Raw genomic sequence first — 25,564 nt, forward strand, 5'->3', positions numbered from 1 at the left:
CTTCCTCCAAGATATTCAGGTGGCACAAAGTTTCCTTGCCCACACTTACTGTGCCATTTTCTCCTCACATATAGCCTGAGTAGAGAGAGATGGACACTTTCAAGGTCACCTGATGAGCTTCGTATCTAAACAAGAATTCAGACCTGGAGCTTCCTGACTGTACTCTGATATTCTAACCACTGCATCATGCAGGGATAGGAGCCAGCCCCAAGCCATGAAATTTCCGGGTTACTAACAGAGCACTCAGGCAATTAATCCAATGCAAAGTTCAGGAGTCATGTGATCTGAGTGCCTACTCCATGAGTAGCCTATTGCATGAGTAGCCATGGAGGTCTGGTCTGTTCATCCTTTCAAAGGATGGGTGCAGCTTTCCCAGCGGCCAGAATGTTAACGCCCATTGCGACATTTTAAAACCTGCCTTCAGAGCCAATTCTTCTTCATCCAGTTGTCAAAACAATGAGGATGTTGACCTACTTCTACTTCCAGGCCATACTACCTACGTTTTCTCTTATACTTGGCTACAAGCTCAATAGATGGTTTTACAAAGTGTTTACCTTCCTGTTTAAAAAATTTTTTCCTACTGTAAGTCTTAAAATGGGTTATGATTCAACTGCCTTCAATTAGTTTCTTCCCTAACCCCCAGTAAAATGTATGAACCCATATGAATAAATATAAGGGCAAAAGTCTGGTCCAAAACTTGCTTGGACATCTTGTTATTAGCAAATAAGACAAGGCATGTTTTCTCTCAATTTATTTGATATGTGACCTTCAAAAGGACTTGGTATAATTTAATTCAAAGTTGTGCTGTCTGCATGTTCAGCGCCTCATTTTGCCCATGTAACCGTGAGAAGAGAAAACAATGAAGCCAACCCTTTCAGTTCCCAGGGAGAAGGAAGGTTGGCAGGCTTCCTCTTGCTCTGCTGTTAAATATCTCTATTTAAATGCAAATTATCATCTGACACTTAAAAAATCATATAACAGGAAACAGGTAGACATGTTAAAGACCTTTAAAAATAACCAAGGTCCCAAGTTGTGTTTACTCCCAGGAGAGGAGGAACAGTGTAGCAGAATGTTTGCTTTAATACTAAGCATTCTATTAATACAATGGAGGATAATTTAATCTGGTACGACAGTTTCAAGGCTCTGAACTAGGGATGAGGAAACCAGAGACTGCTGTGAAGAGTCTTTGGTTTTCCCATGGTGCTCATTTCACCTTGGTGCCATTTTCTTTTGCAACCTGATTTTCTTTTCAATCACATGTATTTTTTCAAGAAGTGTACTCTATTCACCATTGAAAACAACACAGAAGTGTGTCCTTTTAAAGATGCATTTTTCAGTGTGCTTGCTTGCTTGCTTGCTTGTTTGACATTAAAGTGACTGCAGTTTTAGAATTTGTGAATTTTTCCATCCATGTTCAGGGTTGCAAATTGGATAACTTCTAATGATTTATGAACTGAAATAATTCTTGTACATCCATTATTAGAGGATGAGCGAATTAGGCATCAGCCATGGTGATTTTTGGAGCACTACCAAGCTCCTTCACCTAATGGTATTCTTTGGGTCACTTCCCTATTTCTTTGTATAAGGCTATGTTGTTGATTTTATATGGGGCCCTTAGGAGGCCATAGATAAGGAATGAGGGATTCCCTGAAAGCATTTGCATTTACAACTCTCCAGTAGCCTGGGTATCAACAATTTCTCTTAACTGTTGTTCTGAGAATTTTGTGTACCTGTTCATGCTGTGGTAAATAAAAATCAAGTACCCATTCTGCTATGTGTATAAGCCACAGCACACAACAGTTTTAAAATATGTAACACACACACTTCTGCTATTCGGCTATGTGGCTATACTCATAGTGCTCATTTTTGTGTATCACTGGACAGTAAAAAGTAACATGCTCCGTTGCCAAGTGTCTTCTACCAATTGAAATGGCATCAGAGTAATCTTGCTACCCAGTGTGCAGCCATTTGAATGTATTTTTTCCACTCACCTAGTTGAGAGGCAAATAGAAAGCAGTAACAATTGTTCAAACACATAAGGAAAACCTATTGTTATGTCACACATTACACATATAATGGGCCAGGTGCCAAGGTGACATCATACTCCAGCAAGCTTTATTTCAGATGACACAGACTCACAGGCGTCCCGAACACATCTTCTATCCAGTTCATTTTCTGTCTGAAAAAACATCAATCTCTGAATGCACAAATGACTTGCATAAGCTAGTGGAGCTTCTGTGTAGTGGTGGTGTAAAGTTTTCCCAGAAATGCAACCCCCTGAAACTAGAAAAACATCTTGATGTCTTTCCAGGTGTGAATTCACATTCACATCTCATTGAAAGCTATGAACACATGTACATTTGGATGCCTGATGTGATACCCACTTGCAGTTCCTAGAAGCAAGGATATCTGAAGCACTGCTACCGTTTCTATTGATACCCAGATGTGCATTTGAGCATCAGAGAAATCCATAGAAATAGTGCACACCTTTCCACAACTCTGACCAAGAGTTCTTTAAGTCCCTTATTTGGACAAGTGAAATATTACAAAAGTATCCAACTTTAGCAGGCCTTCTGATGTCAGTTTTTTTAGAACAACCTTAACTCAATCTGTTATGTTGGTACCCCATTCATCAACACCAACTCCATCCGGTGCTTAGGAACCAGCCATTTTCCTTTCTCTGCCTTTGTACATCCACAGCCTTAAAGAGGCTTTGCTGCTAAAGGGGCACAAAAGAGTAAGCTGCAGCTACTGCACAATAGCGAGGAGTGCCTGGACACCTGTGGATCCCCTGCAGTGGTGTAACCATAAGCCCACAGTTGAAAAATCATGGCTATTTTACTGCAAGGAGGAGAGGACATGCTTAACTCTCTAACACTGGAATTGCTTGAAATGAAAGTGTGCCTGACTTTAGCTTTATTGCATCCTCTATGTGCATCTGGATAGATGATTATGTTCTTAAGTAGAGGGGAACCTGTAATTTTCCTTCAATGTCCTTGAAATATCAGCTGTGTAAAGATGCTGTAATTATTTGACAGCATAATCCTATGTGTGCCTACTCAGAAATAAGTCCTACTGAGTTCAGTGGGATGAATTCCCAGGTAAAAATTGACACTCTGTTATTTGGTCAGAAATCTTAGACTGTTAATCCTAAATGTCTTCAGATTTTTAAAAATCATTTTGGTTGGCACTACTGCATTTCCATAGCAGGGTGAACCACATATGACAATCTGTGTATAGGAGCTAGAATATACTTGTCTGATTCAAAACTGGTCTTTATCAAAAGCTTCCCATAAGTCCTTGGAGCTTCTTCTGTTTCCCTAGCCCTCCCTCCTTCATTTCTAATCTCCTATCCTCTGAGGCAGTCTGGCATTATTAGCTTTCTGCATAGTGCTTCAGTAGATTAAAAAGAAGAAGAATTGTCATCATTATGGGTTAAAGTAGTATTATTTGTGCCAAACGGAGTCCCCTGCCTGTCAGCCAGAATGCGCTAGCGTGACATAGCTGTAATGCAAGGTCTGGTTCCAATAAATGATGCCAGACAGTGACAGGAAATTATATGCTTATATCAGCAACTATGTTTCCCAGGCATAATTGCCTTAAATGAACTTTGTTGCATCACGGAGCTGATGCTTTTAATGAGATGGTTGGCATACATGTGCAATTGCTGTACAACAACATAATCAGTAGGTTCTATCAACATGGTGTAAGTGTCAGGAAGTGGTGAAATTTGGCTTGAGAACGTGGTTTCTAGTGACCTGCTGGTGTTAGGCATATTTAACAGTATGTCATCTTCTGCATTCTCAAACCAAATCATGCCTAATATCCAGGCTTCTTAGTAGAGGAGTTTTTGCTGGGATGTGGGCATGAGATGGCATTTGTCATCTTGTTCAATGACCTGCGCTAGGATATCCATGGCAGGAGGAGTGCAGTTCTATTTATTTATTTAACTATTTATTAAGTTGATGTATGCCCCACCTTTCTGTCAAAGTGGCACTCAAGGCAGCTGGTAGAGATTTCAAAAGATTTCTACTAAAGCATAAAAACAGGTTCACACTACCGTTCCCTCCCAGAAATTGCCAGGGAGCCATCCTGGAGGCGGTAAGGATCACTGTCCCTTGAAATGTAATGTTTCAGTCTCTCAGAGAAATCTGTGTACCCTGATAGGAAGGTATGAGGAAGCTGCTACTGGAATCTTCGGGTCATTTCCCCTAATCCAGACCCAGAAACAGGTGCAGACCCAGGTGTTTTGTGTCTCAACATTCATGTATTTCAGGACTTGTGATGCCTTCCATGGAACAGAGGAAAATGCATGTGATTAAATGGGCACATTTATAACATGTGCAATGAAAAGTGCACAGATTTCAAAAATGTCTTTAAACATGCTTTATTTTGTAGGTGGATTTACACACAAAAAGAGTGTCCATTTGGGGAAATGTGTGTGAATATGAAAAGGGTTTTTGAAAACATTTTCAAAAATGTGCAAGCATCCTAATATATATTTTCCATTAAAAACCCGTATCTACATGGAAATAGGGTGGAATGAACTTGGAGGTGGGAAAAAGATGAAATCTGAGGAATAAAACTGGACAGACCTGTCTATCCCTAAATTTCCATATAGGAATTAGTTGATTAGGGGAATACTTATTTTATAAGTTGGGCAAAGGAAGCTCACAGCACTTCTTTCCCTGCCAGTGTTGAGGCCAGAAGAAACATTTAACATGGAGCTGACATAAAATGGCGATTCACCCATTCATGTCGAGGCTTTCCAACTAGATGAAAAGAGGCTTTAATCAAGAATGAGAAATGGTGATTCCCAGTGATGCTTATGGTGCATTGTTATAACAAACAAAAATTAAGGAGCTTGTGCCCAAAGAATCAAAGCAATGTTGCATTAACTGGTAATACGAGTCTGTCAGTTTTGTTAAGAAAATCTTTAAAGAATTTATTCTATAAGTCATCTTTTATCAACTTGTAAAAAGTCCTGCCCCTACATCCCTCTCCTTATTGTAGCTCAGTGTGCTCATAGGAAATATGAAGTCAGAAGTGAGCTAGCAAAGTGCTGCAATTGGGATGGAAAGCTCCACCATAAATTATTGCCAGCTCATATATGTTTGAAACATTGCGTAAGATTTCTAAGGAGCCCTTTTATTGCCAGTCGTTCAATTGTGGTAAAGCATGAAATTCTCATAAAACTGCAGTGGTGCCCTCCCTTAAGGATTCATTCCAGGACCAGGCTTAAAGGCACTGAAAAGGCAGCCTCTGAATTGTCTTTCTGTCTTGTCTCTCCTCTCCCTGAAGGTGGATCATGTCACAAGTCCTGTGGAAACCGATGCTGGGGACCTTCAGCAGATCAGTGCCAGACCTGTAAGTACATCTGAGTAAGAAAAGAAGGCTAGAAAGTGAGAAGTGGTGGAATTTAATGCATGCAGAGGGCCTGTTAACAGCCCTCTCCCTAGCAGTCACCAGTGGGAATATTCCTCTTGTGAACAGAAAATCCTTGCGCAGCCAAATGATATGGAGGAAAATGCTAGAACCTTGAGACAGGGAAATGTGCTGTGCCACAGGTCCAGCCCGACGGGGACTCACCCTGCTGAATTTCCCACTATCTTAAAAGATGCCTGAATGGGAGCTTTTCTACTGGAAGTGGCAGGCCACTTTCAGAAAGAGGATGTGATGCAGGGGTGGGGGGCAGCTCTAGCTTCTGATCGCTGTGAATGGTTTTACCAGGGCTCCTCCATCCCAGTACTTTAGAGCAGGGATGCTGAAGTAATATATTGTGAGACGGCCCAGTGCTCATTGATCTTTGCTAGTTCTCTCTCTCCTGAGAGGTTTGGCAGAGACTGTGAGGTGCTGGCTATAGTACTGGGTGCTTGGAAAAGTCTAGACATTCAAGTCCTTCTGTCTCTGCTCACTATCTATGATCTGCCCCTGTCCTTCATCACATGATATGCTTTTGGTGCCAATTAAGCAGAAGGCCATGAGAGAGAGAGAGAATTCTGCCTCAACCTGTGATTTATTCCTTATAACTCTCTAGCCCTGCACCTGACCTTCTGAGATTTCACAGATTTCTTGCCTTCAAACATCTGTACAATATTCTGTATTTTAAAGATGGAGGTAGAAGAAGGAAATTAGACCCCATCTTCCAAAAAAACACATTTCTGAGGACATTGACTAAAAGTGCCCTTCCTTCCTTCCTTCCTTCCTTCCTTCCTTCCTTCCTTCCTTCCTTCTAGGCCTCTTGCCTAGGGCTATCTCTATGCTATGTGTCTTTTTATGCCCACAGAAAGACAAACACTCTTCCCCAAATAAACAAACAATCCAAGAGTATACATTAATCTCCCCGCTCTGCCCTTTCTTTTAAATCTCTGAAATATAAAGACCGCACTAACACAAAACTTCTGCACCTATTCATTCAGTTCTGGCCAGAATTAATAATTTATTGGCAGTTTCCTTAAAAATGGAGTGGTGTAGCAAAAATGCTTTGGAACTTACTTATCTGAAATAAATATGGCAGGAAACATCCCCTCATAGGAGGCTTCTGTTCCTGCAAAGCTTATTGGCTTCTGTCAAATAGAAACAAGTGTTAAACCTATTTGTTGATATCCACAGGAGACACAAAGCTTTGAACTTCCAACTCAGAGCTGGCATGCAGCCCCCTGAGTCAAACTGGGCTGCCTTCGAGTCAGTCCTCAGTGAATTAGGCTGCTTTTCAAATTGCCAAAGAGGGCCACATCAAGCCCTGTGGTCGGCTTCCACCTGAAAGAAAAAGGAGAGCCTCACCGCACCTTGTCAATAAGCTGGTGGTGGCAGAGAATTCTCTAGAGCAGGGCAGTCCAGCTTTTTGTACCTCAACACAGAAACTGGGGGCTGCACAATGAATTATATTTCCATATCCTAAATTGAAGTGTTTGCAATATGTGTATATTATTTAATATACCCAATTAATATATTTAATTAACCAATGAACAAGGGAGAAAATTGATATGAGGTCTCAGAGCTGGCTTGAGAACACTTGGTGGACCTGCCATTTCCCCAGCATGCCTCGCCCATTCCTGCTGATGAGGGCTGAGGTGCTTGGCTTCTGGGCGGCTTTGCGCCCATCTGCTGGAGTGGCACTGGGCCACGAGCCCAGCTGGGGGGGGGTTTCAGGCTGGAAGCCCTGCACCCTGCCAGCTGACAAGCCCAAGGGCACTCTGGAGCTGGCAGGGCATGCTGGGGTGAGTCCATTGGGCTGGTGGCTCCATGCTGCTCATCAGCAGGAGTGGGGAGAGCATGCTGGCACAAGCTCTCACGAGGCCACTAGCCTGTCCCACTGCCTCGTCACAGTCACCCTCGTGCCATTGATGGGATCTGGACTGGGGGGAGCAGGGGCTCCAGGTGGCAAGAGGGCTGCAGAACCAGGCCTCGGGGGCCTCACGCGGCCTGCAGGAGAGAAGCCTGGACCTAGTGGGCTAGCTGAGTGCCTTCCCCAGCAGCCTCCAGGTGCCGCAGCCTTCCAGAGAATGCTGAGGTGCATCACAGTATTGTTGAATTTCAATTCATTTTTCAGATGCATTCTTTTTAAGTCCATTGGCCATACAAGAGTTATTAAGAGCTGATTCCTATAAAATGAGTACCACATTTTATTGACATAAAACAGCAGCATTGTTTTATATCAATAGAGCATTGATATCAAAGCACTGAAGCACACCATAATGCTTCTTTTGTGTCATCAAACCCAACAAGAAAACATTGTATTCAAGTTCCAAATAATGTCAAATCATTTATGCCTTAGCTACATCCTCTAAAAAGGTACAACCTGTCAAACGATAGCAACACAAAGCATAAGTGACTAAAATCAATGTGATATATATCCAGTGGATGTATAGCGCATAGCAGGAAGATACCCCCCCCCCACCCCCAGCACTGCATACACTAGTCAGTCTTTAATCCATTCATAAGTTGTTTGGGATCTGTGTGGTGAAGGAGGAGAGAAAGGCACCCAGGTGCCCCCTCCCCTCCCCTCCCCTCCCCTCCAAGGAGTTCCATAATCCAGGAAGAACTGCTGTGAAAGCCTTCTCCCTGGCAACCATCAACATATCCACAGAAGCAGGCAGAGTGTATAGTGGGGCTCAGACAACATCCAGATGAGTTGAGCATGTTTATCTTGGAATATGGGCCACTGCATACCCCTCAGGCCCAGACTGTTCAGGCTTTAAAAGTTAAAAAATGCACCTTGAATTATGCCAGAAGACCATCTGGGATCTGCTGAACTAAATAAAGGACAGGTCTTACATGCTTCATGTGGCAGGGAATTCTCAATAATTTTACCCCTGCGTTCATGGATCAACTGTAGCCTTTGATTAGTTTTCAAGGACAACCCCATGCAGAATACTTTACATTAATCTAATCTGGAGGTCACAAAGGAATGCATGAGAGTTGCAAGGCAAGCGTTTCTCAAGAGCCATGGGTGCATGCATTTCTCCAACATATGATAACTTTCAAATTGCCATTTTGTATGGGCCATGCTGCCAGTATTTATTTCTGAGATTCCTGTGTATCAGGAGCTACAATTATTTCAGCTTGCACCCTTCCACCATCCCTCATGACCCATCATCACCTTCCAGAAGTATGTCTTATTCACATGTACATGGAAACGTTCTTTACAACATTTCATGTACTTTGTCCTTATCTCGGCAGAAATTGTTCAGCCTTTGTTTGGTCAGGAAACCTCTGAAGAAGGAGCCAAAGCTAGCTCTGATCAATGTACTCAAGAGCAAAAACCAGGCAGAAATGCACTCAAATGTATGATACAATGAATGCTGGTTTGAGGCACCCTTCATCTATCCTCCAGCTGCTCCCCTTGAAGCCTCCAATCTTCAAGTCTCTAAGCAAGGAATCAGAGTTTTTTTCAGATGTGTGCATGAAAACATCTAACACATAACCAAATGACATGTTTTGTTTCTAGAAACAAATCTCTTGAGGGCACATCTGCATATTAATGCATTTTTAATGGACTCCCTGAATAGAAAATATTCTAATAAGCCCCCTCCCATGCTACGATCCAAATTATTTTCTGGGGAGGGAGAGGGATAAAGCTGAAAGATCTTAATCCCTGTCTTTCACTCCAAATTACATGGGGAAAATAGCAGTTGGATACTTTTGTTCCGGAATGAATACTGTCCACCCAAGAGTGTTTGATGCCCTTCGTATTCTCCCTCTCAGTTTCTTTCCCCATAAATCTTTCTGGAACAACCAGCTGCATCTCTCTCTCCCCTTCCCTCTCTTTCTCTCTCATTGTCTACATACATTTGCACACTTAAGAGGGCAATTAATAAGGAATGATAAACAGTGTGTATTATGAGAAAGAGATCACTTCAGAATATGATGTTATATAATTAGGAAGCCATTATAAATTAAAATGCTAGAAAAGCAGCAGGCCACATTTAGCTGGGGAGGGCTATTTTATATTTTCTTCAAATTGCATATCTTCTATTTTGTAATATTCTATTGTCTCTCTATGATAAGCTCACAATAAAAACACAATCAAGTCAAATTTGAGGGTTTTTCATTTTAATGAGAGGAGCATTCAGTACATGTGTAACTCTCCCATTATGCCGGGTCATGCCCAAGGCACTTCACAGCAACGAAAACATTTTTTAAACATACTCCTTTAAAAATGTCCACACAGCACATGCATCATTCTAAATAAACATGCTCTTCCATCAGGTTAGGAAAGATTTTCATTTTCAGATGTTTAATTGGAAGAGTTTCAGATGTTCTGGTGAGCTTAACGAACTCCCATCTTCTCCAAGCTCCTTTATGTTGCTCCTGAGAGAATTTGTCTTCTGGAGAACAGATGTGCCTGCACACCCTCTCCCCTAGAGGCCAAACTCTTCCAGCCTTTCCTCTGCCACTTGCACCCTACTCTTCAGACTTGCATGAAATGGGAAGAACAAGCCCAATTCAGCCCAATCTGGAGGGAGCTAGTTCTTGCAAGCCCCCAGTGAGTCCATTTCACTGTGCAGAGAGTGGCATGGAACTCAGCAAAGGGAAAATGAGCAGGGCAGTTGGCATTGTGGGAGAGGAGCCCCAGCCTCTTCGTGCCATCTGACCTGCTGTCTTGGTCCTGAAGGGTAATCCAGCTCCCAGGCAAAGAGTGGTTGCCCTCTCCTCCTAGACTCCTTTCCTCTCACTGCCATGATTCTGTCATGGAGAAGGTGCTTGCTTTTGGCAGAGAGCTCAGAAGCAACTTCCAAACCTGCCACATCACTTTGTTACAGACCCCTTAGCAGCAAAAGATAGGAGTCATGGAGCCCCATAACTGCCCCACCTCCAGCAGGAAGTGATGGCCTATATGTCATTTGCAGCAGGTGGGGAGCCATTGAGAAACTTTCTGGGTCTCCTACTTGGCAGCAAATGGTGCACAGATCATCATTCCATGAAGGGGAATTATTCAGGCAACATAACTCTCAATGGAGTGTCATTTGCTGATGACCATGCAGTATCCTGCGGCAATCACTCGGGAGGGGATCTGGGGACTGGGCAGGTGGGTTTATAGGCAAGCTCAGAATACATATCTGGTTCAATATGAAGCTAAACCAGAGATGAATTTAGGGACCTCGTAATGGTTGATTTTCCTCTGGGCTGGAGCTGGGCCCAAACCCTAGCTTTGTGTAGGCATCACTTGAAAACATGGGGCGTATTCACCGGCCATATCAGTTCCTTTATAGACAAGGCTTATATGATTTTGAAGACCAAGAGGTGTTGTTGATCAAAGACACATGACCAAACTGCAAGCAATATATACCTCCAACCTTTGGGTTTAAGGGTTAATATTTAATTGTTTAAATATGAAAGATGGTCATTGGGGAAAAACAGTCAATAAGGCCAACAAAATGCACATTGGGAGCTTGTGAGATCAAAAGGAAAAGCTGAACCAGCATCCATAGATCAATTATGGGAATGTAACATTTTAAGAAAACATTGGCATCTTTAATTAAAAAGCTTGTATTTCACTAATAACTTTGTATGTTCATAAGGCTTTATTATTGATTCCAGCTATTCCCACTTCTTGGTACCTGCACAATCTCTATAATGGAGAATTAAAGGAAACATTTGCAGTGATTAATTAGACACAAGTCTGCAATGTGGCCCTCCTCAGCCTGGTGCCCTGGGGATGTTTTGGACTACAACTCCTGGCATTTCCCTGCCAGTCACACTACAGTCCCTTGTGAGCACGACCAGTGGTCAAGAATGCTGCAAGTTCCAGTTGAAAGCATCTGGAACGTGCCACGCGGGGAAGGCTGTTCTAGTACACATCTGGAGGGCACCACGCTAAGGCAGCTGTATGAACAAGCAACATTGTTTATATGTTTGCTTGTTTATTGTAGCATTTTTATGCTGCCCCCATCGCAGAAAGCCTTGGGGCAGCTTACAAAGCAGAATAAACAAACATAGAACAAACATTAAAAATCCAGAGCATCTTGGCAATAGTATAAAACCAATAAATAGAAACAACAATTAACAATTAAAATATCGTTTAAATAAAAATTATGCCACTGTTCCCACCTCTTCTATTAATGAAGCTGCCAAAAACAGCAAAGCAAAAACAAAGGCATCTGATTTCCACAAGCAGGAAACCAGAGAGCACTCCTGAGCAAATACACCATGATGCGCAGAAGCTGGATTCATGGACACCCAGGGCACTGGTTCAGAAACCACTGACCACTGTGCATGGAGTAGTGTGCCTTGCTCAGTTACACTGCATATCCACAAGGGCCAGCGCATTTCAAAGAGGATGCCTTGAGATACACCTCATTCATTCCAGCCTGCCCATGCGTAGAAGGAAGCACCTTCATGGCAATCTTTGCTTGCACCCTGAACTTCCTCCAGCTGGAGGTTTTTGGATATGGTATAAGCTGGTGGCCCAAGCCTCCTCCCCTTCTCACCCCTGGGAAGTGCTCCTTTCCCTCCCCTCTCAGGCCAGTGTGCAGCCTCAGAGAGGCAGGCAGGAGGCTTCTCTCTCGGCTGGCTGTGAGTGGATGGAGGGGGACACTCTCCTGTAGAGACCCCATGCCAAGGGACGTGGGACTTCAGAGCTTGGAGAGCAGACAATCCTGTGATCCCCCAGAGGATGTCCAGAAGCCATGCAAGTGTTCATCTTGGAGTCCTGATCAAATTTCTGAACTTACTCCATAATCATAATTGTAATTGATTTCCATAGATAATACCAATGCATCACACCAAACTGTAATTCAGTCTGTTAATTTTCTATAAAAAGATAGCATCTCAGTAGTTATGTGTTTATCCAAAATATGCCTGTTTCAAATGTGAGCTAAATTTGGAGGGAACAACATGTTTAAAATATGTTGCTACATTCATATATCATTGTGTGTTATTGTATATGTCTCTGTCTTCCTTTTTTAATATTTTAAAATTGCATCACTGAATTTTGCTTGTGGGCTTATTTCTGCAATGCAATTTGCTCTTTATACTTATATCAGTATCTCTATCAGTGAATCACAAGATGCCGTCAAATCTTTGGAATGTCATAAAACATGTAACTGAGGTCTGCTTTTATGGGATTTAAATGTGTGTTCCAATGTGAACCAATATTGGTGTAATTTATTATGTTACAGTTGCAAAAATAAAGATTGGATTAAGCATGTGTGCTAGCACGGAAATGTACATGGCATAGGTATAGCAAATGTCAATACCTCCAGGTTTGTAACGGTTCATGTTCTTTGACTGCAGCCTCTGGACCAACTATTGCTGCTTTGCATTACAAAATGACAAACTGGATTGAACGAGTGTGTTTACTCAGAGGCAAGTCACTCTGTGAGTTCAATAGGACTCAGTAGACTGTATGTTTAGGATCACAGCAGGGTTTCTTCTAATGTACAGCTGGGCAGATTTGGTTCACTTGGGAAAAAATAGCACAGCTTTTGTGAGCTTGGAAGTGCAGACTCTAATGAAAAACCAGGTTTTTTCTTAAGAGAAATAGATAAGAAAATAAAGCAATAGAATATTGAGATAATTACTGCTTCCTTTCATTCAGCATGTCACAATGCTAATCCAAAATCATTCATTAGCTCATGTACATATGAGCAATATATATAAATGTACAGCAGTGGCACATAGCAGTAAAAATGCAAAGAAGTATAGTGCAGTAATTAAGAGTTCAGGGCTGGGGCTCAGGCAATCTGATTCTAGCTGCCACTCAACCATTCAGTTCACTGAGTGACTTTGGGCCAGTCACACCCTCTCAGCCCAACCAACTCACAGGGTTGTCATTGAGAGAATAAGATTGAGAGGAGGAGGCAAATTATGGCAGCTGCTTTGAGTTCCTTGGAAGAAAAAAGGGTGGGATACAAATATAATACAGTGTGCCAGCTTCCTCTCATGCTATACCTATCTCATCAAAACATCATTTTTAAAATATGGCCAGATGATCACCACCTGGGACATGGTGGAATGTACAATGTTGCTTGGAGACCATTCAGAAAATCCCTTTAAACCACACCTGCTCTCATGCTTTTTATTTATTTATATTTTTGTTATATCTTTACACCACCCAATAGCCTGAAGGCTCTTGGGCTTTAGCTCTGTTTTAGCCATCCTTGGTTCTGTGCTCTTGCCTAGTCATCCATGGGAGCACCGATGCTGTAAGATCCCACTGAGTGAGTGACTGGTGGCATCTTGTGATAGATGAGCGGCATACATTTTTTGAGACATCCATCCATCAGAGAGTCTCTTTCTGATTATGGACTTCAACCTGATGCTCATGCTGATGAGACATTGCCATCAGCAATAGGAGCCTGGGCCACCAGATGTGCTGTGAGTGTTGTCACATTTCTGTGTTCTTTAACTAAAGTCAGAAAATTGACTAAATGTGGCAATATAATCCTGCAAACATCCTTGATGCTGTCACGTTGAATTACCTCCTCATAATCTAGTGAGAGTCCTACTAGATCAAGGCATGTTCCTAGCACCATGCAAACTGGTTCCAGGGTAAAAGAAGTCAAAAGTCTTCATAACCAGCAACTGACCAGCATCTACTTCAAAGCACTGATTCAAGAACCCAAGAAAAAAGAGTCGACTATTTCATTCCAGACAGCTCCAATATCTCTCCTGCCTGATACATAACGGTGGTGTTCCTTACATATCTTCTGGTGCTTTGTAACTGGTTGAATTCTGCTCAGTGCCGCTGTTCCATCAGGCTGTGCAACAACTTCATTTTTGGATCCCTGCCCCAGCTAAATGGTTTACCAATTTACCAATGTTGTCAGCTTCTCTATATTGAGGACAGTGTCCCCATCTCCTTGCAAATTCATCTGTGGTACTTGCCAGAAAGAGCAGAAGTAAGGAGTTTTTGTTTTGTTTTTTTCAAGAAGGAATGCAAAAAAGCCATGTTCTGACTTCTCTTCATGGAGAGGACTAAGGAATAGCAGGGCACTATGACTGAACGTAGCAGTGAGGAAGAAAGACATGTCTACCTGGCTTCAAAAAGCTTGGGGAGTGCAAGGGGTTGTTGCCTTCTGCAGTATCCTGAAATCTCTGAATCTGAGGAGACATCTGTGGCACAACCACCACCCCCTTTAATTTTTGCCACACTGGAAACCATTGTGAAAATTCTTGCTAATCTGAAAGAGGTGAGGTGTCTTCCCAGAATGCAACAAGCATGTATTCTCCTTGGTCACCAGTGGCGCATCTGTCAACACAGGCAAGAAGTCTGCAGATTTTCTTACAACTGGAAATGAGTGATGATGGTCAAGACTCTTCTGTTCCTCTGCTGAAGTTCTAATGTGAAGTTCCCTGGAAAACCTTTCCAGCCATATATCCCAAAGTAATCCCAGAGCTAAATTCTTGATGGGCATACCAAGAAGCAAGGAACTGTTTGGCTAAACAGTAAGGTAAGGTGGTTTGGAAAAGGGAACATGGACTACGGCAGTGCTAGCAAAGGATCATGAGGAAAAAGCCTGGGAGCCAAACAAACGCCCGGCAACACCAAGTCTGTTCATGTTGAATCCCAAATTGAGAGAGCAAAAGTTGCCTGAACTCCAAAGCAGTAGCCGAGTTCAGAACAAGGAGTACAAAGGGATCAAAGATTCTAGGGCTCTGGACTAAGGTTATAGGAGAACAAATCAATCAATAGTTTGATTTCAGGCTGAAGAAAAGAGTCTCCTCGATACCTGACTGAGAATTATAGAATCCATACAGCTGGGAGATGGAAGTAGGTATGCAAAAAAAAAAAAAAAAAAAGAGGTGTAACAAAGACTCCCAGTCATGCTTTAACCAGCTGACCTGTCTGGCAAAAGCCATTTTTTCTGTCAAGGTACTTGACTGGCCAGTTCAAAAGTATCTTGTGGTAGGATAAGGTGGTGGCAGGGTAACCAGGAAGACATTTTCATCTGACATTTCACAGGATCAGCTTTGTGAAATTAATAAAGACCATGCACAGGTAATTAGCTACTAGACCCATTACTGCCACCAGGGGCTATCTTGTTCCTGGCAGCCTTCAAGCCTCTTGCTGCCTTTCTCCATGCAAAATGGAACCATTATCTAACGTACTGTCCATGGGACTTTAATGGCAAGGATACTGGAGTGGGTTGCCATTTCCTTCTAAGGTATTAGGAGGATGCCAATGCAATATAAAAAACATATGTCTGTAGCTGTGCATAGAAAGCTGTCATAGCAGAGCTACTCCCCTTTGTTGCTGTCCTCTCAAACTGTGTTGGAACAGCACAACATCTTGATGCAAGACCTGGTTCCATCCCAGTACCTTATTGGAAGAGAATAATGATGTCTAGCCTGCCAGTTGTTCATCCCTCAAATTCGGTCTCCCTTGCTATGGAGACAGAGAATGAGAGAGAGAACATGGTTTTTAAAGCTCATCACGGAAAAAAAATCCTCCTGTTGCTAACAAAAGAGACTACAGAAACTGTGCTGGCTTGGAACCAAGCCTGCCTTGCTCCCCATCAGCCACACTGATGGAAGTGTGGAAGCAGGCTTTCAAGTGGAAATTAAGACCCAAATGTGTGGACACCATTCCAGGTCTGAACCGTCTTTTTTGTTTAAACTAGCTCTATGTTAGTTGGGTCCAAACTAAGCAGAGATGGCCAAAGCTTGGTAAAGGAAGTCCCTGATCCAAAGGCTCATTCTGCTTGCAGGCCAAGCAGGCTATGGAACAAATGTTCCATTCATTGACTTGGCTTGATGGTTGATCTTTCCTACGCCATTTTGTTCAAAAAAATATATCAAGGACAACCACTCTGCAATAGAGATTTCACTTTTGTTGCCCCTGGCAGGAGCCAGGCAGGAGCTGTCAAGCTGCAGTGAGCAGCACATGGTTCATTCAGGACCATCCAGGGTGGATGCAGGGCAGCGGGGAGAATCCAAGGTTGTCACTGTGTGCCGCCTGGGCTGTTAATCACTCCAGTGCTTTCATCTGGCTTTTAGTTCTGTTTTTATGCACCATCCTCTCAACAATTCGTTGAAAAGCCGTACAAAAAGTGAAATTTAAAAAGCACTGATTTCTAAACAGTTATTCAGAAGCATTGTGATTAATTGTGATCTGGCATAAGCATGGAAGGAGAGAGATTTTACAAATCTCTTTATGGCTGGGAGTCCAGTGGTTTCCTTTGAGCAATTTATTCTGTTACCCAGCTGTAAATCAAGTGTGTCAGCAATATAATGTGAGGATGGGCAACCAGAGAGCACTGCTAAGGATATCATGGGCGAGAAATGAAATTGAAATTATCAATATTATATGTATATATAGCATTACTGGAGTACAATGTTCCATCTTTCCATTGACACAAACAAATACAGTCTGCAGCTCACTTTTCCATTCTTTTTTAATTTTTGCACACTTTAGAATATTTCTTTTAGAGTTTGTTTTGCTTTGTTTTTCATGTAATGAATCATTAAAGAGTGAATCATATTTAAATTGGGTAGAGAGTTCAAGAGGTTCCATTTAATGATTACCTTAAAGAGTGCAGCCTGATTGTTGACTGCTCATTTTTAAATCACTAGCCCTCCTGGGAGTTCAGGACACAAGAGTGTTTAACCTGCATAAGCCATCTTTGCATATTTTATGAATATGGCCCAGCAGCATCCCCCAACCCTATAGCAGGCTCGCTAATTAGCTCAATAAAGTATGGTTCTGGCTTTCCAATTTGGCTCATGTTTTCTTTCATTTTATGAAACAGTGAGCTTGGGCCCTAATCCTCTTTGCAGGGCTGGGTGCTTCTAGGCTGAAGTTGCGTAGGGAGACAAAAGGCAGGGACATAGGAGGTAAGGCTGCTGGAGGAACACCTGTCTGAAGGCTGCAAATGATCTTGCTTTCATGTGTTAACTACAGTCGCCACAAGACTTACTGGTTCTCTGATCTCCCCCACCCCCCTTACACACAACCACATACAGTCAAGTTTATTTAATAACAGTTCTTCAGTGCTGTAAACATACGTTACAGGGCCAACTGTGTTCAACTCTACCATGGACAGCCCCAGTGCCTGAGAGAGAGCTCCGGCTCCCCTATCAACCAGCCAGGTCACTGCAGGCATCCAAGGACATGCTCTTGGTGGTTCCACAAGGACCTTGGCTGGACTGGAGTCCAACAGGAGAGGACCCTTTAGGGTGGCAGCACCACTTCTCCAGACCTCCCTGCCTCTGGAAGCCAGGCTCATGTCAACACCGTGTTGTCTTCACCCCTTGAAGAAATCTTTCTCTTAGGAACCTTCCTTGACCAACCAGCCACAGTTCTATCGACATTCCATTTTTAACATTTCATTTCATTCTTTTGTCTGTTGATTGTTTACCATTCTGGAATCTGTTTTGATGTGGTGTAGTATATAAATATGGCAAATAAATATTTGAAGGCCTGCCGGAGGTCATGCCCACACAAACACTTTACATATGCATTTGTATTTATTTGCAGAAATATGCACTGCCCACCTCCAGGTAGGTCACAAAAAACCAAAGCACAATTTAAAAGCTCTGTAATAAGTACACGGCATGCTTATAATTACACGGCATCATCCTATATAAACATTATCTTCCATCACCTCAGGAAAGCTTTCCATATTCAAATGTTTAACTAGAAGGACTTCAGATGGTTTGATGAGGTTTTTTAAAATCATTTTTAAAAGAATACAACATGCAACTGACTAATCCTGTGTGCTGCCATTGTCACGTGACATCATAAATGCGACTCATTATCATGACTGAGCTTCCCATCCCCAGCCCTTTCCTGATTTCTAAAAAATATTTTCCAGTTAGAGATATTGCAGATAAATTAGGCTCTGTGTTCCTGCATGTTCATAAAATGTTACCAAAAAAATCTTGAATGCAGGTACATCACTTTTGCTTCTGTGAGGAAAGGTGTGCACTTTTTATCAATGAACAAGGCAGTTTTGGTACAATCATACATAAATTTGTGTTTTTTGGAATGTTTTAACGAAGTGTGTGTGTGTGTGTGTGTGTAAGTAGGAACACACAAATGAACTGAAGGAAGTAAATACTGGAGCAAACTGCCCATGCAGAGTTTTCTGTACAAAATCCAGCAATAAAAATTGGACTGATGGAGAATCCAAGATGCAGCAGACTCAGGCTAGGTGATTTGGACTGGGGGAATTGTGTGATCATCACTACTCTTGCCCAGTGAACTCTCACATTGTGAATGATGGAACATTTTCAGCTGCCTCTCCACTGACTCCAGAAAGGGTTTGCTTTTTGCATTTGCTTAACTATTGATGCATGAAACTCAGCATTAAGAAAACTAAGATCATGGCATCCGGTCCTCTCACTTCCTGGCAAATAGATGGGGAAGAAATGGAGGTAGTGACAGATTTTTTTTTCCTGGGCTCCAAGATCACTGCAGACAGAGACTGCAGCCAAGAAATTAAGAGACACTTGCTCCTGGGGAGGAAAGCTATGGCAAATCTAGACAGCATACTAAAAAGCAGAGACATCAGCCTGCCAACAAAAGTGTGTATAGTCAAGGCTATGGTTTTCCCAGTTGCAATGTAAGGCTGTGAAAGCTGGACTATAAGGAAGGCTGAGCGCTGAAGAATTGAGGCCTTTGAATTGTGGTGCTGGAGGAGACTCCTGCGAGTCCCTTGGTCTGCAAGGCGATCAAACCGGTCAGTCCTAGAGGAGATCAACCCTGACTGCTCTTTAGAAGGCCAGATCCTGAAGATGAAACTCAAATACTTTGGCCACCTAATGAGAAGGAAGGACTCCCTGGAGAAGAGCCTAATGCTGGGAACAATTGACAGCAAAAGAAGAGGGGGACGGCAGTGGATGAGGTGGCTGGATGGAGTCACTGAAGCAGTTGGTGTGAACTTTAGTGGACTCTGTGGGATGGTGGAGGACAGGAAGGCCTGGAGGAATGATGTCCACGGGGTCACGATGGGTCGGACACAACTTTGCGACTAACAACAACAGCAACTATTGCTGCAAGCTTGGTTCCTTTTTGCACAACTTTTCACTCCTTTAGCCACACAGACCTGCCTTGCTTTGCCTCCACTCACTGTCTTCTCTGGAACTCAGCCATTGGTTTGGCCCTCCCTACTCACTCATGGCCTCTTGCCCCACAGCCTGGCCCATTTGGAGCAAACCCAGCAAGGGCAGAGGCTCACTGAAGCCTGCCACCTTTCCTGGTGATGTGACATAGGTAGGACTTGACAGACAGTCTGGGTAATGCAGAGCTAAAGATGTATGATGTCCTTTGAGATAGAATCATATTTGCTTAAAAAATAAACTAAGTTATGTAAAAGCAAATAAGTAAGTAAATAGCTTTGCTAATTTCTGAGCTGATTTGCCTTGGGCCTCAGATTTTAAATCCAAGCTAGAGAAGTATTCAGGAGCCTTGAATAAGAGGAGCTTGTGCTTAAGATGAGCTGATCAGCTCACAAATCTATTATCTGTGTCTGCACCCCATAAGCTTCCTGTCATGTTGGATGGTCTAAACTATGACCAGACTGCTCTCTGACCACACATGTACCTACCAAGAAATGAGAGATGGAAACATCTGATCACGGTGCTCTGAAATTGTAGGGAGCTCCCTAAGTTTGCCTAAAAATAGTAGCTGAAGGCCTGCCATAAAAGGTAAAGGTTTCAAAAACTGATCACTTTGTTTAAGAGTAACAGGCTGCTGTTTATATGTGCATTCGTGCATGTGTGTGTGTGTGAACCTTCCTACATTTTAAAATATAAAACTACCAATTTGATAGAAACATAGGTCATCATAGGAGTCACCCACATAGGAGCTTGGAAGCATTCTTCTTTTGTTCTCTTTCTTTTTTGCTCTTGAAACTATTCATTCTTCATTCTTTTCACTTGAAACTATTATCTGATTCCCTGGGCATGTGAAGGTTGCCTGTGAATATGATGGATGGTGCAACAGGGCTGGTTGCTTAACTGTGATAAGCTTATCATATAAGGATGGGCTTCCTCTGTAGCTCTCTCCTACTCATATAAGGTGTCAGGATTTCCCCAGGCTTACTACATTTAGGATAACAAACCACAGTGCAATCAAGGCCCTCCGGAGCATGTTGGACAGGGAGTCAGGAGACACTGGTTCAAGTCCCCAGTCATCCATGAAGATCACTGTATCACTGTGATTCAATCCCTGACTCTTAGCTTGACCAACCCCACAAGGTTACTGCTGTGAATATAAAAAGGAGAAGAGGAGGATCATGTAAGAGAAGAAAGGAAACATAACAAAATCCCGGGTTCTTTCACTTGTGTATCTGCACATGTCTCTAGAGAGATATTTTGGGAAGGACATGTAAATTTAGAATGGACAATTTTACCATTAGTTTATATCTTTAAAGAAATGTTTATTTAGGGTCGATGATGAGTGTGTGAAACAAGAATTCTAGGGCACAAGATGGGAATGTCGAGAAAACAAGTGCATGGATTTGCCATAAATGAACACCTCTCGCTATTCTGACCTTGCAGGCTGTTGTGATCTTCAGGGGAGCCTTTGTTGTCTAGGGCAGATCTACGGTTGTTACATGGGTGGGTTCTGTACGGCTGGAAGCGGAAGGGAGGCCTTCTCTGCAGGGTCTGCAGGACTCCAGGCCCCGAGGACCACATGCGTTAGGCCTTTCACTGAAACTGAACTTGTTTCTTCAGCTTTGAAGTAAACTTCTAATATTTGTGCGTGTGTGCATGCATTTTTATGCTTTTGTGCTTTTGTAAACTACTTGCAAGTTTGTTCCAATGTAAAGCAGTATTACTTATTTATTTTTATACTGCTCTACAGCCAAAACTCTCTGGTCAGTTTACAACAATCCATAACAACAAAATAATAAAATATAATAAAGCATCATAAAAACATTAAAAAATCAGTCAAAACCCAACGGGAAATAATGACCCTGTAAAAAATACCTGGGATGGGTAATCCTCCCAAGCCCCTGGGTAGCCACATAAATCTTTAAAAACTTGACACCAAGTTTGGTGCCAGGTAGGTCACTGTGGGGAGGCTGTTCCATAGATGGGAACTGTAGCTAAATATTGCTCATAAATTATACTGTGTGTGTGTGTGATGCTCAGCAGGTTTTGACTATGGAAGCCCTTACAAAATTAGAGTACTTAGAACACAACATACTAACAGGAAGTTTTATTATCTTACATACAAGCAGTCAATGCTATTAAGAAGTAATAACAAAGAACAGTGCTAAATGTAACATGCTTTCTATGCTTTTGGCACACTTTCTTTAACCTGATCAGTTAACAGTTTTACTGCAGGTATGACTCATACATTCATGTTTTGGAGCACAAGGAATACAAGCAGGTTACATTTCCTGATTGCTGTTTCGCCTTTATCAACAATGCCGCTTTGCAAAGCTTTTCTCATTACTGGGGTGCAGCAGCCAACTACATTCCCTAACATTTTCTCTGCTCTCTCTTCTTAGCCCTTTCTTCAATGTCTAGTTAATCCTTTCCTCAACAATATGCATAATTTTGGGGGAAAAAACCCATATCCAAAAACCCACAATGTTTTAATCTGTTTTATCCTTTTCCCCCCTTCTCTAATTGTGTGTTTTCATTTGGTTTGTGAAATGTACAATAAAAATAAATTAAAAGCACACATACACAAACATGTCTGGTATCTTCTTTAGTTGGAAGGAAGCTCATTTTAGTCAGCTTGGGCATAAGCATGTCGTAAAGACATAGTCAGATCTGTAGTGGCTAGGTGCCAAGGACGCTTTCTTCCTCTCCTGTTGTCCCAGTTGATGGCATTCAGCTTTGGCTCTGGGCTGCATGTTTTATTCTGATCATTTTGTGCTTTCTCCACCCTCTCTAGTAACGAAGATGGTGTGTGCTGAGCAATGTGATGGGCGGTGCTACGGACGCTCTGTCAGCGAATGCTGCCACCGGGAATGTGCAGGAGGCTGCTCGGGACCCAAAGACACTGACTGCTTTGTATGTTTCTTTTTCCCTCCATCCATCAGTAGCTCTCTTCATCCTTATGCTTTACTCCAAGGAATTCCTAATATACATTTTGGGGGGTAGTTTAATTATACTGCACTTACACTGAAAGATATTCACTAGACATTTTACCATTCATATTTTCCCATTACATTTCTGTTACTTATCAGCTTATTCCACCCATTAAAACATTTATGAGATTTGCAAATAGAGATTTGAAACCATTTATATGCTAATTGGTGCGATTTTTATCTTAAGTGAAAATATATTTTTTACTTCCCTAAAATTAACATTTACAGGATGTGGGCAAAGCACTCGGAAGTTTGATTCAAACAACACACACACACACACACACACACACACCCCATCGTCATGATTTCCTAGGAACAGAATGAAAGATACGTTACTTAAATGTTAAAAGAAATAGGTCACACTTATTTCTGAGAGCATCTGAACACGGCCCAGCAGAGGAATCCTAAATGGAGTTCTGAGTTTTTGGTGACAAGACGATCTACCAATCTACAGTCCAACCAGTTCATGCTGGCCAGGCCAGAACATGGGAGAGAGGGAGCTATTTTTTTCCTTCTTTCTCTCTGCACTGTGCAAAGGTGTCCATTTGGAATGGTTGAGGGCACACAAGCTGAGATAAGATTGGACAGTCGGTGTGGCATGGTAGTTGGAGTGTTGGGTGGGGACCCAGGAGATCCATGTTCTAGTCCCCACTCAGCCATGGAGCTCACCGGGTGACTTTGGGCCAGTCACAGCCTCAGCCTGACCTACCTCACAAAGGTACCATTGTGCAAGGAAAAACAGAGTGGAGGAGAACCCAGTGGCCTTGGGTTCACTGCAGGAGAAAAAGGGCAAAGGGGCAGGATATATATGCAACATAGTCATAATTCTGTGAATAGGGAAATCAGCTAACCTATACAAAGACAGTTGTGGATGGGACTGCAATCCCCCAAAAGGTCAAGTGTGCAGCTTTGGGGTTCTCCTGGACTCCAAACTCCTTATGGAAACACAGGGAATGTCAGTTATCAGGAATGCCATAATCCAGTTCAGAAGCTTCAGTTGATGTGGAACATGGCAGTCTAGGTGCTTGCAGGGCCTCATCAATCAGAACGTATAGCAATGTACATGCTGTGCATATATATGCACACATAAACATATAGCTGTACATGCTGTGTCAGTTGTTGATGTGTTTCTGAGCCTGGTTTAAATTACCTTTAAAACATTAATGGCCTGTGGGACTTTTTAAGTGGTAGCCCTATCATCATAGAATGGCCTTCTATAGGAGGTACACCTGGCCTTTTTCTTGGCTGTTTTTAAATGAGCCTTAAATACATAGAATTATAGTCAGATGTAAGCATTCCTAGAGCAGAACCATTGAAATCAGTGGGATTTTTCATTATGCCCCATGCATTTCCATGGGTCCAATTTAACTATGACTAAATGTCAGTCTAACCCAATCTATCTAACTATGACTAAATTTCAACCTAATTAAAAAAAGCTTCAGTCTGCTTTTAATTCCTGCTAGCTTATATTATTTATTGCAATGTTTTAACTATCAGTGATACATGCATTTTTATTTATTTTGTATTTGCTGATGTTTTAGTTAGTTGTTTCATGGAGTTTGGTTTGGTTTGCTTTGCTTTTGTTAACCAGGACACACACTTGTCAGATTGGGATTAAAAGTGTTGTTGGGAAAAATAATGTAACATCTCAGAGTTGAATTACAAGTGAATTATAAATGGTAAAATTCAAGTCTGCACATGTTGTATTTCTGTTTGTGTCCCAAAATGTTGCATTTGAATTTTTGTGCATGGAGTTGGACATTGTTCCATCGTGAATATGGTATCACCGAAATGGTACTCAAAGCATAATAAGAACATGGCAGGCAATTAGCGTCCTTAATTGAAGGCTGTTGTTTATTTATGTCACTTTGCTCATGTCTGCTGTACATCCCCCTCACTTTCCCAGTGAAATCTTGCTTGAAATTAGGAGTGACAAAACACGCGCAACCGATGACGATCATAATGTTGTGGAGATAAGATGGAGGAGGAGATGTAAGCTGCCTTGAGCCCTTTGTAGGAAAAAGGCAGGATATACATCCAAAACTAAATAAATAAACTCCTCAGAAAGGCCTGCTGTGACTACACATGTCACTCCAAGCCTGACATACAGGGAAACACTGTAGATGTTCTCCATTTCCCGTTATACTCAGAAAGCCTCAGAGTTTCATACTGCTGCTCAGGTCTCGTGCTAGAGGTGAAGCAGATGGCCTCAAAATCTGAGCAGGATTGGCCCTTTTTCAAAGGGTCACAATGGGATCCAAGCTGGATGTTGGAGGTGCTGAGCACCTCTAACCTCTAGTTTATTGAATCTGTTAACAGGCAGCCAAAAGGCAGGAAAAGGATGGATTCAATATCGTAGCTGGGCCCAAAGGCCCTCCTACTCCAGCTCAGACACTTAGGATGCTCTAAACTATATTACCGCCCCTTATAAACAAGAGTTTATAGCTACAAATTAAAATTTTGCTGAGTTTTTCAGACTAATTTTAGTAGTCTTTACAGAACACTACCATTTCCTTGGGCTGTATGGCATTCGTGTTTCACATCTTTATTGTACAATTACTAAGCAATTTATTATGATAATGAGGTACCTGGAAAGACAACAGTGGATAAAAGCAATGGATTAGGAAGAAGTAAGTGGGCTATGTTGTGTATTAATTAAAAAAAATTCAACATATGATGAATTAAGAGTTGATCTGACACATCATTCCTGCTTCCTATAACCTATAATATCATGCTATGAAAATTACTAGGTAAGGTAATCATCCCTCATTCTCAGTGTGCTGGCATCTATTCATTTGTGTGGGCACTCCTGGAAGAAAGCAAAATGTATCTCTGCAGCATTACTCTTCCAGCAAATTCACTCACATGGATTTAGAGGTATTTAGAAAGCTATGAGAAGAAGAATTAAACCCGATCTAAACATGCCTTTAAGTGTTCTTTGTGCATGTAGTAACTCCTCTGTAATTTGACACATTTGGTCTCATTAAATTAAATTGGCTTCCATTATAGAAACGCCACCAAAACTTTTGATGTGCTGTCTATCTAAATGTTGTTAGTTGCGAAGTCAC

At 42.1% G+C, this 25,564-nt stretch overlaps 1 protein-coding gene across 8 annotated transcripts in view; it reads left to right on the forward strand.

Moving 5' to 3' along the window:
- The window catches only part of ERBB4 (erb-b2 receptor tyrosine kinase 4), a 935,345-nt gene that overhangs the window by 643,577 nt on the left and 266,204 nt on the right, over positions 1–25,564 (forward strand). For all 8 annotated transcript variants that reach the window (XM_044432044.1, XM_044432045.1, XM_044432049.1 and 5 more), the window contains 2 exons: positions 5,302–5,367; positions 22,301–22,419. In XM_044432044.1, coding sequence (XP_044287979.1) covers positions 5,302–5,367; positions 22,301–22,419 — 185 coding nt within the window. The remainder of the gene's footprint in view (positions 1–5,301; positions 5,368–22,300; positions 22,420–25,564) is intronic.

Source organism: Varanus komodoensis, unplaced genomic scaffold (assembly GCF_004798865.1).
Source record: "Varanus komodoensis strain SLA01 unplaced genomic scaffold, ASM479886v1 scaffold23, whole genome shotgun sequence".
Taxonomy (NCBI): domain Eukaryota; kingdom Metazoa; phylum Chordata; class Lepidosauria; order Squamata; family Varanidae; genus Varanus; species Varanus komodoensis.